The 14,829-nt window shown below is 38.0% G+C and overlaps 1 protein-coding gene across 1 annotated transcript in view; it reads left to right on the forward strand.

Moving 5' to 3' along the window:
- The window catches only part of LOC122904254 (prolyl endopeptidase), a 116,862-nt gene that overhangs the window by 47,958 nt on the left and 54,075 nt on the right, over positions 1–14,829 (forward strand). The window contains exon 7 of the mRNA XM_044244837.1: positions 4,525–4,630. Coding sequence (XP_044100772.1) covers positions 4,525–4,630 — 106 coding nt within the window. The remainder of the gene's footprint in view (positions 1–4,524; positions 4,631–14,829) is intronic.

Consider the following 14,829-nt stretch of genomic DNA (forward strand, 5'->3'; position numbering starts at 1 on the left):
AAGAATTACGGCTTTTATAATTGGTCAGATTAGTATTACTCCCACGTTGCAACAAGTCTGTGCTCTTGAATCAGATTAATTGCTTCCAGAGAACACAGTTATTCTAGTTGATATCATATTATTTAAAGAAAAAACAATAATATTTTGTGAACAGGAATTTATAGTGTTTTGTGAAGGCCTGATGGGGCCCTTGGCTCAGTTTTTTATCTGTTTTCTTTTTATCTGGATTTCAGAAGAGTCACTTATTTTTTTAAAGATTTCATTTATTTATTTATTTGTCAGAACGAGAGCACAAATAGGGGAACAGCAGGCAGAAGGAGAAGCAGGCTCCCCACTGAATAGGGAGCCCAATTTGGGGCTTTATCCCAGGACCCTTGGATTATGACCTGCATCAGAGGCAGATGCTTAACCGACTGAGCCACCCAGGCGTCCTAGAAAAGTCCCTTTTTTTTTTCTGTTGAGATCCAAGTGTCCTCTTTGTTAACAGTATTTTTCTCTCCTCCCCCCAGTGGTTTCCAAAATTCATTTTTAAAATTGCCTTTAAATAGTCTGAATGTGAAGCTAAGGCTAATAAATATACATTATTCCGATTTTAGTGGAAGAAGGTGTATTTCTAACCTATGTATTTGGGGATAGCAGTGACACTTAAAAATGATTTCAAAATCTGAGATTTTGAGCATCTGAAAATTGAGAATTATTTCTAGTTTAGCAAATTTGTTTGGTGACTATGGACTGTCACTGGGTTGTGATGAAGAGAGCTACAGTGAAAAAGACGGACTGAATTGGCATCCCAACAGTAATGTACCTTGGGGCTTTCTACCTTTGATTAAAAATAAACGGCTACAATACTTAGTCCAGCCAGAAATGCTGAGAAAAACTTATTAGACGTGCTCGCAACACCTGTCATCAAAGGTTTGATGTGGTTCTTGCAGTGAGTTTTACTGCCCTGTCTTTCCATCAGCTGGGTCACTGCAACTGAATTAACCATCATTTATGATCGATATATCATAATTTTAATCACTAAGCTATAAAAATTCCATCTTCATTTAAAGGATAAGAAAACAAAACTATGAAGTATTAATGAGGCTACTTTTCATTACATTTGATAAAGTTATGATCATAAGATTGCTTGACAATATTCACAAAGGATCAATTAAAAATAAGGTGAAACTAAAATTCTGGACATGAGTTTATTAACTTTGTATATGAAAACCTTAAGGAAAACATAAAAGCTTAGAAATAGGGTATACATAACTACCAAAGCAGTCAAAGAAGGGACAGTGTTCATAAAGAAATTTTTATTAATGCAATACCAACAGGAAAGAAGGGGAGAGCAACGTGAATAGAATACTTGAAGTTAAAAACGTGGAAGCCAGTATATCAGCAATAACAATTAATGGAAATGGAATATAGATACTTAGGTCAGATTTTTTTTTTTTTTAACTCAGTCAAGTCTAACATTATTTGCATGAGACCCACTTAACATGATGATGGGTAAGTTGGAAATACAGTGAGAATGAGAATGGAGAAAAGGATTAATGGAAATCAGAAATTTATATGAGGTTTTTCCAAAACTGATGATCTCTGGAAAGACTGTGAGGAGCCTGGCCAAAGATGGAAGAGAATGCACTGGAGGCATTCGATGTTATGTGTGGTTTGTGGCAAAGACCCATACAGCGAAATGCGATTCATGTTTGTGATGGGAAACTGCTTCTGAACACAGAAAAATGTCACTAGGAAAGAGCAGCCAAATTAAACGGGGTTTTCTAGAATTTTTGGTAAAACTGTAACTTACTTGGAATCCCACTGCTGTTTATCAAGTCCAGATTATCTCTGTTCTTTAGAAGTTTTTTCTGAGAAGGAGATGTTCACCTTACAACATCCAGTACACTGCCGAGTGTTTAAAAATGCTGTGCATTTTAGACATTATGGCATTATGATTGATTTATAAATGCAGAAGAATCTGATTTTTAATATATTTTTAATTTTTAATAAATTTAATTTTTAATAAATTTTTAAAGCTATTATAAAATAATTTTTAAAGGATTTGAGAAAATGTTAATATAATGAACAAAGAAATAATATAAAAATGAGCCAAACATTTTTCTAGATGTGAAAATAAGCCATCCAAAATGAAAAAGTCTCTGTGTGGGCTTAATAGCACTTTAGATACTACAAAAATATCAGTGCATTTGGAAACAGGACAATTGAAAATAAACCAAAAAGAGACAGAACAAAACCAAAAATGAACACAGCCTCATCTGTGGAACAATGCTAAATGATCTAACATTGCGTATTTGAAGTCCTACAGTAGGGATGAGGGGGAATATGAAAATACATAGGAGGGGGAAAAGGTCAAAAGTATTATGAATTTGAGAAAATAGACAAAGCCATGGTTCCAAAATGCTCGACAAATCTCAAGCAGGGTCCTACAGCAAAGCCCATTAGTTAATTTGCATAAAACCTAAGATGATGTTAAAAAAATCTTAAAAGCAGCAAGCACATAGTGAGAAAACATGGTGAGAAAACGGTTGGAAATGACTTCTCACCTGAAACAATGCAAGGTAGGAGACAATGGAAAGAAAGCATTTTCCTTTTCGACTACCATATTTAAAAGTACAGTTCTTCCCCTCCCCAACCCCCACATCCTGCCCCTCCCTTACCTACACCTGTTCATGTTCTCCATGGCATTCATCATTTTATAATATGCTACATAATTCCATATGTGTCTCCTCCATTAGAACATTTTTTTCCTGATCTGTTCACTAATGTATCTTTAAAAGTCTTGCACATAATGGCTGCTTAGCAAATATTTGTGGAATGAACATATAAAAGAGTAACACTTGTTGGTAAGTGTGTGAGGCTTCTGAAGACAAACAGAACCAACGGGTTATGTGTATGTATATATAGAGAGATTTATTTTTAAAGAGTTGGCTAGGGGCGCCGGGGTGGCTCAGTGGGTTAAAGCCTCTGCCTTCGGCTCAGGTCGTGATCCCAGGGTCCTTGGATTGAGCCCTGCATCAGGCTCTCTGCTTGGCTCCCTGCCTGCCCCTCTGCCTACTTGTGATCTCTGTCTGTCAAATAAATAAATAAAACCTTTAAAAATACATAAATAAATAGAGCTGGCTAACATAATCGTGAAGGCTTTACAAGTCCAAAGTCTTAAAGGTCTTAAAGGTACATCAGCAGGCTGGAAATCCAGAGTTTCAGTTTGAGTCTAAGGGTGGTCTGCTGGCAGAACTCCTCCTTGCCTAGGATGGTCACTGTTTTTCTGTTAACACTCTGGGCTGGTTGGATGAGGCGTACTCACATTATGGAGGGTAATCACCTTTAAGAATCCACCAATTTAAATGTCAATGTCATCCAAAAAACATCTTTCACAGAAACATCTAGAATAATGTTTGACCAAATATCTGGGTACTGCGGTCTAGCCAAGTTGCTAGGTAAAGTTAGCCATTGTAGTAGGATGTGGAAAAACAGGAACTGTCATTCACTGTGACACATCAGATGTAAGTTGGTACGACTATTTCGGAAAATAATTTGGCACCACCTCACAAGGTTGAATATGTGCATATCCTGCCACTGAACAATTTCACTTCTCTTTATAGACCTGGAAATACAGATAAGGCCACAGATTAACATGTTCAGAATTTTTGTGACGTGTTGCTTGTAATAGGAAGAAAATAAAAATAAAACATTTATTCATGGGAAAAAGGATCAATTAATTTTGGTATATTTTTAGATCAGAATACTGCATAGCAATTAAAAAATGAATTAAATATACGTATGTTGACGTGGATTGATTTTTAAAATTACATTGAATTAAAAAAGGTTAATTCCAAAAGGACATGTGTGTGCATTTATATAGAGTGGTTTGAAACCACTTCTATTTCATTTTGGAAACTGAAAATCACAATATATTGTTTGTCATATTAGTCTACCAAGATTGTTTTTGCTACCTGAGATTCTCCTGTTTAATACTACCAAGGAAATCCACAGAAGCACAGGCTTTTGGTCTTTGACATCGTGTTGTAGAGGCAACTAAAGATACCCAAGGATCTGCTCAGTAGAAACCGCATCATGTCACCAAGTTGCACCACTGATGAACTTCCTTGTGTCCTGCCTGTTTTGCTAATTCTTACTCATTTACAAAAGTTTTAAAATATGTGACCCAAGACGAAATTTCAAGGTCAGGGATATTGATATTTAGAATGACAGATTGCATGTATTCTCAGTTAAAGCCTAGACTATAAATTTAAATAAAAATCACATTGAGTCACGACATGCAGTTGTATCTGTTGATATTTTCCATTTAAGTATTTCACTATGCTTTTTTTTTCAAATTGTGATGCAAGAGTAAAATAAATTAAAATTGATGTTTATCTTTTTTCTAACTTTCTTTGCCAGTCATAAATTTGGGGTAACCATATGATATTTGAGGTTAACCCTTATTTTTTAGTTAACAGTGGTTTCACAAAAGAGATTTTCTAATCAGCCCCCTGCCCTGTTTTTTTTCCTTCCTAGTTGTCTGACGATGGTCGCTATGTCTTATTATCAATAAGGGAGGGATGTGATCCAGTAAACCGACTCTGGTACTGTGACCTACAGCAGGAATCCAATGGCATCAGTGGTAAGTTATCTTTCAAACAGGCAGTAGTCCAGAAAGCTCCATTAAGAAGCAATTATTTTGATCTTTTAATTGATTTCCCAAGAAACCTCCTTCCATTCAGCCGTATGAACCCTCAGTTCATATTTTTTCTTTCAGTATTGTTGCATAAAATGAGGAAAAATTGAATGAAGCTCTTTGTTGGCTTTAGCATTTTCTCCATAAATTGAGGTTAACCGTATACTTTGCATATGAATGTGGACGTGTCTGTTGATTATTGCAGATGAAGAAGATTATTGCAGTTAAAGAGAATCTAGCTCTTTGGTCTGTAAAGCACTGTAATTGTCTAGATGTAATGGTGCAAACTGTCACAGGCAAAAGGAAGAGACCCGTGAGAATTAGTGAGGTTAACAGGTAATTATAAGATGGTTTCCTAGCACTGAGCCACATGCACAGTAACAGCCTGATTTTGCTTTCTGGGAGCCTTATACATCATGAGAGTAAGCATGGGACCAGCCAGCTACAGATTGTGGCAGTGGCTCATTTTAAATGTTGCCCTCTTCGAGCCTCTAGGTCATAGCAGCAGCATTATCGAGCGCTAAAGCTTTCCAGCTGCACAATTTACTGTGCTAAGAATACCCAGACCCCAAAACTGCACAGATAGGCTGGCGCTCGGATAAGGACAGGAAACTAATTACACTGTTCTGGTTAAAATAAATATATTTTAGAGAATGTGATTCAGATTTTCAAACTATATAATTTGAGTGCATTTTAAATTATTACATTACTTCACTGTGTTACATTATGATAAGAAAATATACAATTTTTTTTTTTATTCATCGGGTATTGCATCATTTTTAAACTTCTCTGAGCAAGATCCACATCCCAACATTCTTAGATACTGTAGAGCGCCATTCCCAGATGCAGAAGGATGAAGTCAGCAGATTGATTCAGGTGTGACATATATATCCATTTAATAAAGATACCTGTAGGGTTTTTTCTGTTTTAAAAAAAAAAAAAGATACATCCATTTTGATCTCAAAAAGGAAGTTGCAAGAACCACACCAGTTGTCACGCTCTTTGACAGGAGCAAAACCAGCACCTAAGAATTGTTCGCTTGAGTTTCCAGTCTAGTCGACACGGAACGGAACCTCTGAAGAGTGGGATCTGGAAAAAACAGGGACAGCTGTTAACTCTGCTGTTACCCACACAGTATTCCTTTGTGAGTCTGAGATAGTGGAAAGAACTTCACTTTTCTCCACTTTATTATAAATTCCAGTTCCGTCATTCTTCCTCTAGAGAGCGCCAGTTTCATTTTCTTTTTATTACTTTCTTATTATATATTTAAATTATTAGGTAGACTTGTTATTAAATGATGCAAGTTAACAAATCAAAAAACACAAATTGCTTAATTTCCTTTAAGTACAAGGAGGAGAATTTCTTCCATAGACCAGTACTGAACTCGTATTGCTGTGTCCGCTTTAATAATAGTAATAACTGAGTGAAACTTACAAAAGAGCTGGCAGAACTCAAGGAAAGCCTGTTTTCTTCCAGACCTCTTGGTCTTTATCTTTTTTTTTTTTTTTAAACTTTGCATACTTTTTATCCCCCAATTTATCATTGCCATATTATGGAGGAATTAGAGAAGAGGGTATGATACCTAGAGATTGAGATTCTGGAGGGAAGATGGCACAGAGGTACACCAGGCCATCACAAATAAAATGCTAGACACTGTAGCCCTGAAAGAACATGAAGGAGAAAGAAGGGAAGCGTCTAAGGAACCGTAAATGGCAATAATGCATGCAGCTGGGAAGCTCCTGTTCACAAAACAAGCCAGCTCCTGGCCGGCCTTCCCAGTTGGATCTTCCTTGAGTTACCTGACTGTTGTCTCTGCTTCTTAGGTGGCAGTTTTGCAGTCTAGGTGAAGAGCCCAGTGCTCTTACTTTAGCGATTACCATTTTCCAATTGTTCTCTCTTTTTTTTTTAATCATCCAGAGGAATTTTAAGGTTATTTTGTCATGATCTGAACAGAAGTCCAGCCATATGTTGGACTAGGGCTGTGTGTAAACCTGTAAATTTATTTGGTATTTGATCTCTCAGTGGAACCACTTTTTTTTTTTTTTTTAACTTTTTAAACTTTTACATAAGCTCTACGCCCAGCATAGGGCTTTGAACTCACAATCCTGAGATCGGGAGTCTCATGCTCTACTGACTGAGCCAGTCAGGTGCCCCATAACCACAAACTACTTGTTAGAGTTACTCCTAGGTATATGTAGTTTTGAGTTATTGATGGCTTGTGAAGGTATCTGTCAAGGTTTACCCAAAGAAGCAGAACCAGTAGGAGACATACATTAAGAGATGTTTTGTAAGAAACGGGCCTATGTGATTTGAGGGCTGGCTAGCTAAGTCTGAAATCAGTAGGGCAGGCCACCAGGAAAAACAGTCTGGAATTCTCAGGCACAGGCTGAAGCTGCTGTCCACAGGCGGTATTTCTTCTTTCTCAGAGAAACCTTACTTCCCGGAGAAGGCATTTCAAACTGATTGAATCAGCCCTGCCTAGATTATCTAGGATAATCTCCTTTACCTAAAGTCAACTGTTTATGGTCCTTTTTTTTTTTTTTTTTAAAGATTTTATTTATTTATTTGACAGAGAGATCACAAGTAGGCAGAGAGGCAGGCAGAGAGAGAGAGAGGAAGAAGCAGGCTTCCTGCCAAGCAAAGAGCCGGATGCAGGGCTCGATCGATCCTAGGACCCTGGGATCATGACCTGAGCCGAAGGCAGAGGCTTAACCCACTGAGCCACCCAGGTGCCCCAACTGTTTATGGTCTTTAATCACACCTACAAAACACCTTGGCAGTAACACTTTGCTCAGTATTTGATTGATTAACTCCAGACATGTCAAAAAGACCATCCAAGTGAGCTCATGGAAAACCACAGGGAGAGCAAACAAGTCTGACCATACGAACCTGATTTCATTTTTTAATAAGGTGACTAAACTGACCAGTATTTGGAATTCATTGAGGCACTTAAAAAAGTATATGATATCCTATAGATTTGGAAGCGAATAATAAGATAGGTGGATTTGAAGCTGTTGATTCATACACTGATATGCATACTGAAGGCACTGGGGAGTGTTGGCCAGTGACAGCTGCTAATGTCTCGGTCTGGCTCAGCTTGCCATCTCTTTTTCATCATTGCTTCACTAGCATTAACTCCGTTGATGACATAAACCTCAGAGTAGTTACTCCTTTGAATGGCAGTCCTACGATTCTGAAAGCTCTGGACAGTCACAATGATCGGCCAGTACTAATTAAGATGAAATGGGGATCCATTTCTGTGCTTGGGTTTAAGTCAGTTGCATACAACAATTTTTTTTTATTTTAATTTTTTTTATTAATATATAATGTATTATTAGCCCCAGGGGTACAGGTCTGTGAATCGTCAGGCTTACACACTTCACAGCACTCACCATAGCACATACCCTCCCCAATGTCCATCACCCAGCCACCTTATCCCTACCTCCCTCCCCCCAGCAACCCTCAGTTTATTTTGTGAGATTAAGAGTCTCTTGTGGTTTGTCTCCCTCCCGATCCCACCTTGTTTCATTTATTCTTTTCATACCACCCAAGCCCCTTACGTTGCCTCTCAACTTCCTCGTATCAGGGAGATCATAGGATAATTGTCTTTCTCTGACTGACTTATTTTGCTAACCATAGTACCCTCTAATTCCATCCATGTCGTCGCAAATGGCAAAATTTCATTTCTTTTGATGGCTGCATAGTATCCATTTGCATATGACTATATTAAAGAGAGTTTGTTCGTTTGTTTGAATTGACAGCTGGTTCATTAGGAGTCAATAATATGATTATTACTGTTTTAAAGAGACAAGTACTGTGAGTTGAACTGTTGAAGACATTAAGTTAGTTTATAACAGGAGAGACCTAGCAGATCAAGATAGTGATCGTTAAAAATTTTTTAAATAATCCCTACTGACCAGGGTTGGATGTATTGCAACAATAACCAGAACACTTTCAAGTCTGATGTGAATTTTAGTCTCAGCTCCAAGACTAACTAACTGGTGAGCCTGGAGTTGGAATGTTTTCTCTCACTATTTCCATGACTACTGATGGGGAAGGAATACCTACATCAGGAGGAATTGTGAGGCATAATGAAGAGGTATGGAATACAGCTTAGCAGGGTTCCTGGCACATAGTAGGTTCTAGGAATTCCTCCCTTCTTTTTTCCATTGTTTCTTGACTGAAAGAGGAATATTTGGAATGAGCACACTTTGATTTGGGATACCACGGGAAAATAGATTGAGGTAGTACTAGAGTAAATAGTTAACCTTCCGTATCAAAGCTGCTCTAAACACAGGTCTTAGTATTGACTTGTTTCCTGCAAAACCAGATTCATAATAAAAAAGAAATGTCCTTTCATTAACAAAAACATAAATAGGTGTGTCTGTAAGTGCAAGACTGTGTGGGGAGATGTCTAATTTTTGATAATTGATAATTGAAATTTCGGGGGTTTATATACCAGAAATCTTTTTCTTGCTATTTCCTTACCTGATACATGTTTGTAATATTTTTTAAACGAGGGGAATAATAACTAACATTTAACTGAAATGCTAAATGTGCTAGTTAACTATTCGATGAGTTGAACTTGAATAGCCGGTGACCAAAAACTAAATCTGTTAGGAAATCTTTCATTTTATATTGCTGAAATTTAACCTAAAGCCTTCTGCTGTGATTTTAATCTTTCTTGCCTTAAAGGCAAGGAAAATGATCAGCATTTTCATGCAAATTAATTCTTCATTTATTAGGGCATCGCTGAATTGCTTGTCAGGAAAACTAAATTACTTAGGTAGCACTTTTTAACTTTTCTGTCAACTTTGCCTCCCAAGAAAACCTTCTTTCCCTGTGCATTTTGAAATGAGAATCACAAAAAGCACAGAAAAGTGGCTGATGGCTGTACAATATCATAAAAAAAACAGGACACAGAGAAAACAAAACTACAAAAATACAGGATGGGAAAAAAAAATCCTAGAGCCTTGAGAGTTAAAGGAGTTCCCTGTGAAACTGGATTCCTTTGTCATTTACATTTGTCTTGTAAATTCCAATTTTTCTTCTCCAATCTGCTGACCATTTGCCACTCTGTTAGCCGGATCTTTCCTCAGAGAACCTCCTTTCCACCATTTACATCTGCAGTATTTTCACTTAAGAATGGTATCTGTTACAAACCGTGGGCCATAGCTTTTCCCTAGAACTGGAAATCAGGGTGGTTGGCTGCTCCTTTCCTGACCTTTATGTCCAGGTAAGTCCTCTGACTCACCTCATTCACCACTATGTAGACACAGCACTAGGCATATATATGATTTCCTAGGTGTTCAAAACCGCCAAGTAGGTGCCCTTCAAAAAACATCACACCCCCTTTTGTGCCGGCTGCCGGAGACATGTTCTGAGTTGCTCTCTACTTTCTTTGGGGAAGGAGAGATTTTTGTCTTAGCCGTGAGCACACTTTCTCATGCCTTCAGTTGACGCCTTTCCTTCTCCAATTGACTGGGTTTTTTTTTTGCCAAATTCTGATTTCTTTTTCTCTCCATACAAAAATAAAACAAAACCAGTAAGAACACTTTGAGTATTTGTGAGCTGCATGAGATCAGGGACCTTGTCTGTCTTGCTCTCTGGATTGCCCAGCCCCTAGAGCAGGGCCTGACAGATAACAAGGACTCGGTCCTTGACCAGACTTGACTTAGGCTTCCCTAAGTCCTCTTCCTAGCTAGGCCTCAACCTTGGTTCCTTGGCCTCCTCCTCCCTCATTGGACCAACATAGCTTAGTTGTAACAAGAATCTCACTACATCAATTTAGAGAGAATCCCCTACCGTCCATATCTGATCACCCTTGATATCTGGTAAAATTCCTCACTCCCCACCCCGCCCCACTGTCCTCCACATGCTGATGACTTTGACCTGCCGCCACCAAGAATATTCTTGGGTCAGTTTCACAAGAACCCCTCTACTCTATGTGTCTTCTCAGTGACTACCCTTCTGTCCGTTCTGCTTATTGGCTATAAATTCCCAGCTATCTTTTTTGTATTTGGAGTTAAGTCTGATCTCTCTCTCTTATTGTGATAGTCTTGATTATCTCAACAGTCCTAAATACAGTCTTCTTTACCATTTTAACAAGTGTAAGGTAATTTTTTTTCTTTAACATAGACTCATAGAAGGTGGGTTCCAGCTTGTCTTGAATATCCTTGGCCCTTTGTGGCTCCTGGTGCTCAGAGGGCCCTGCTTTATAAGCCAACTTCCATCAGTAACTGTTAAATTTTCTTGGAAGCATTTTGAATCTTCACTTTTCTGGCCACCTAAATTTTTTTTAGTTGAATTTTTATCCTTTGTTAAACTCTGAGAATGGTGAGTAGGTACAGACCGTGTTTCTCCAGTCCTATATATTGTACAAGCAGGAGATTTTTGCTTCTCTTTGTCGGTTCCTTGTTTAAGACCAAAAATGAGGAAACCACTTAGTACCCCAGGCTGGCATGATAATTTAATCATTCTGCAGTAGAAAAGACAGCTGAGTCTTGACTCCTGTGATTCTTAATGTGATTGATGCCAGTAGATTAGTTGAAATTAATCATTCTGAACCTTGGAAGAAAATGATCCATGTCTAGATTTTCTTAGTTATATTTTCTCTACTTTTCTTAATAGTTTTTTGAATTATATATGTATTTTGTTTCCTAAGTTTATTATCCTATTTTGAATATGCAATTGGCCCTTGACCAGCCCTAATTTGACCTTTGCACATCCATGTATACACAGATTTTTCCTTTTCTTGATAATAAATACAGTATTAAACTGTAAAGGTATTTTCTCTTATGATTTTTTAGTGGTCACTTCCCTGTAGCTTATGTTATTGTAAGGATACTGTATATAATACACATAACATACAAAATATATGCTAATTGACTGGTGGTGTTGTCAGGAAAGCTTCCAGTCGACAATGGTCTAGTAGTAAAGTTTTGAGGGAGGTAAATGTATACATGGATTTTTTTTTTTTTTTTTTTTTTATAATGGATTTTTGACTCTGCCCGGGATGGTGTTCCTAACCCTTGCACTGTTCAGCGGTCAATAGTATATAAAGTTACTTCATATCAACTAAATTGGGAATGAATTTTCACATATTTTCTCTATTACTGTTAAATATCAGGACTTAGATCTGTTCTTTTTTCATATATTTGGACTTCAAAAAATTTCATTAAAATTTAATTTATACCGTGAAAATATAAGCAATGGTTTTCAACATTCTCTTATATAAATTTATTTTAGTGTTCAATATAGTTAATGTACATTTCTGAATAGTTTTATTGGAAAAGTATGAGACTACAACTTTAAATTCGATTGCTTCTGTTGTCTTCACACTGTCAACAGATACATATGTTTCAGTCTGAAATGCAGGATTGTATAAATGTTACCTGTTTAGTTATGAAGCAGACACATAGCAGCACCCCACTCTGTTCTGTTCTTCCTCCCCTGGTGTGCTCCCCGCCTGCTGGGCCCAATTTCAGGGCGCAGCGGTGCTGTGACCTGGCACACAGGCCCAGGCACAGAGGTAGGACAGCTCTGGAGTTGAAAACACTCAGCTCCCTCCCGCTCCCCTCTGGGTTTTTGGTTGTTGTTGTTCCCTCCCTTTTTGGTTCTTTCCATTTTTCTGTGAAAGGTCAGAGACTTTATTTCATCTTTTATAGGGTGACCAACAAAAGAGACTCTGACCATTTGGCCCAGTTCTGAATGAATTTAAACTTGTATTAGAAGTTTTTAAGTAGAATCTTTAGGAAGCAATTATTAGGTGAAAAGATCTATCAGAGCCCGAAATCCTTGTTAGTGACATAATGTACTCCCGGCACAAACGTCACCGTCCTCCAGGCAGGCCCAAAGTGGTCTTTGCTCCCTATCGCAGCATTAACGAAGCCTTCGGCAAAAAAGACAGGTTGTGCAGACATCATTGGTCATCGAAGGAAATACCACCTCACCCTTACTTCATCCAGACTTTCACCACCCTGTCTGCTTTTTCCTTTTTTGCTGAAAGTTTGAGCCTTCTAGGCTGATGAAGTTTCTAGCACGCAGCATGTTGTTTTAGTACTTCCATGTCATTAAATAAGAAAATTGGCTTTCTTCTGAATAAGAAATGCATCTACACTCCAGATTATATGTAAAAATAAAAGGAGCTCAGTATTCATCAGACACCTAAATGGCTCCTTTAGCCATCTCTGGCTAACGCAGGGCACACCTCTTGTTTCTAGGTAGCTGGGACCATAGTGACTCCACGGGTCATACCTTGTGGGGCTGAGGGGTAGTGGAAAGGGGGAGATAAACACTTGAGAAACTTGAAATGAAAGAGTTGTCCAAAGTGCAGCAAGCTCAGCTGAGTGTGAAGAGCTGGACGAACAGGGGAGGGAGGCCTCTCTGGGAGACAGGGAGTCATGAGAAAAGAGTGCGTTTCAGAGCGGGAATGCAAGAAGGGCAAAAAGAATTGGAACATCAAAAGATAACATAAAAATAAGACGTGGATTTTGAAGTAAAATAAGTAGTAGTGATAAAATTAGTATTTTCACTAATTTTAAAATGAGTGATTTTAAGGGCTTTTTCTAGGAAAATAGCTGTGTGTTGTGACAGATGGAAATCAGATTTTAAAGTTCACTATTAGCAAAACAGGCTGTTCAGAAGCCACATTTAGCTTATTTTTGTCATTTGAAGAATGCTGGGATTATTTGGAATAGTAGTAAGTATTGACTGTTTAACATTTTCTGTGTGCCAAATTCTGAGCAAAGAGTGTCGAGAATTCATGTAGCCTTCTCAACAACCTCTGAGGAGCACATGTTATCCCCAGGAGCCTGGGATGTGAGGCCAGTTCACTTTCCTGAGGTAAAGATTCAGACTCAGGTCAGCTGATACACCCAAGCCCGTGTTCTAACCATCACTATGAGGCAGGGGAGGTGGAAAGAAGTTGGCAGGCCAGGAACAGCTACCTCCCCCGCCCCCCTTCGGTTTTAGAGCAAGTCCACACTTTCCATTTGTTTATGTTGTTACATAGTGTTTCATAAAGTATAAAAGCACTTTTTAGCTCCTGTTACTAGAGAGCTTATGAAAATTTTCTACGAAACATAGTTAATACCATGCATTTTCAAAGAAAGCAATAAAAGTAATGACTTTGCTCTAGGGAAAGCACAAGATGAATTATTTTAAGCTAATCTTCATTCAGTAAACAAATCATTCTCCCACCAAGAATCAGGTCTATAAAAAGTAATTTTAACTTTAATGTGAAGAAGTTTGGGAATTGGATTCTTTTGGCTTCAGAGCGAATAATGTCACTTACAGAGAAAAGAATCTAAGAAAAGGTTGGCAAAAAACCGAGATGTTTGGGAGTTAAGCCGTGTCTCTTTTTTAAAAGTAATTTTTCCGTGTTCCATTTAAATCAATAGAGTTCTGGCTTGTGAATAGCAAAACTGAGTGAGCCCCATTGTTCAACTGAAATACCATTTCTCTTGAATTATTTCGTGCCAGAGCCCTGAGGAGCAAGGAGCTCAGGAGAGCAGAAGGATTTTTGAGCTCCATTTTAAATGTGCTTCCCCATGAGGGCCAGTACTCTGAACCACCTTTGTATAAATCCAGCCACGTAACTCAAATTTGAATGAATTTGTGACTTGTAGTATTTATTAATGACTGAGGTTAATACTCCAGAATTTGATGGTAGACATGTACACTGTTATTTCAATGTTCACTGGAGCCTTGATTATTTGAAACAAATGTGCCACATCTTCAGGCTCCCCTGATTATATAGAGATAGTGACAGTCAAATGTCTACCGTGCCTTTGGTAGATGTTTCAGTGACTTTTTGTGTTGGGGGTGGGGTGGCTAGGGTCATAATAAATATCACTACAATGGCAGCAAGACCTTTTCAGGTAGAAACCGTAAGATGGTTACTTTGAGAAATAAAGGTTGCACATCAGGAAATGTTTTATTGTCAGGGGAACATTTAAGGAATCTGACATTTTCCTGAGCCAAAACTCTTGTGTCTACAAATGTCATAGTCCAGAAAATTGTGATTCATCACTCTTATTATAAACAAATGTACTTTTCTGATTGTCTGCAATTTTTACATTACCCACTAAGTTTTTAGTTATTTACTTACTCTTCTAAGGAATATTTTTTGTTTCCCCCCCCCT

The sequence above is a fragment of the Neovison vison genome, chromosome 1 (genome assembly GCF_020171115.1).
Source record: "Neovison vison isolate M4711 chromosome 1, ASM_NN_V1, whole genome shotgun sequence".
NCBI lineage: Eukaryota > Metazoa > Chordata > Mammalia > Carnivora > Mustelidae > Neogale > Neogale vison.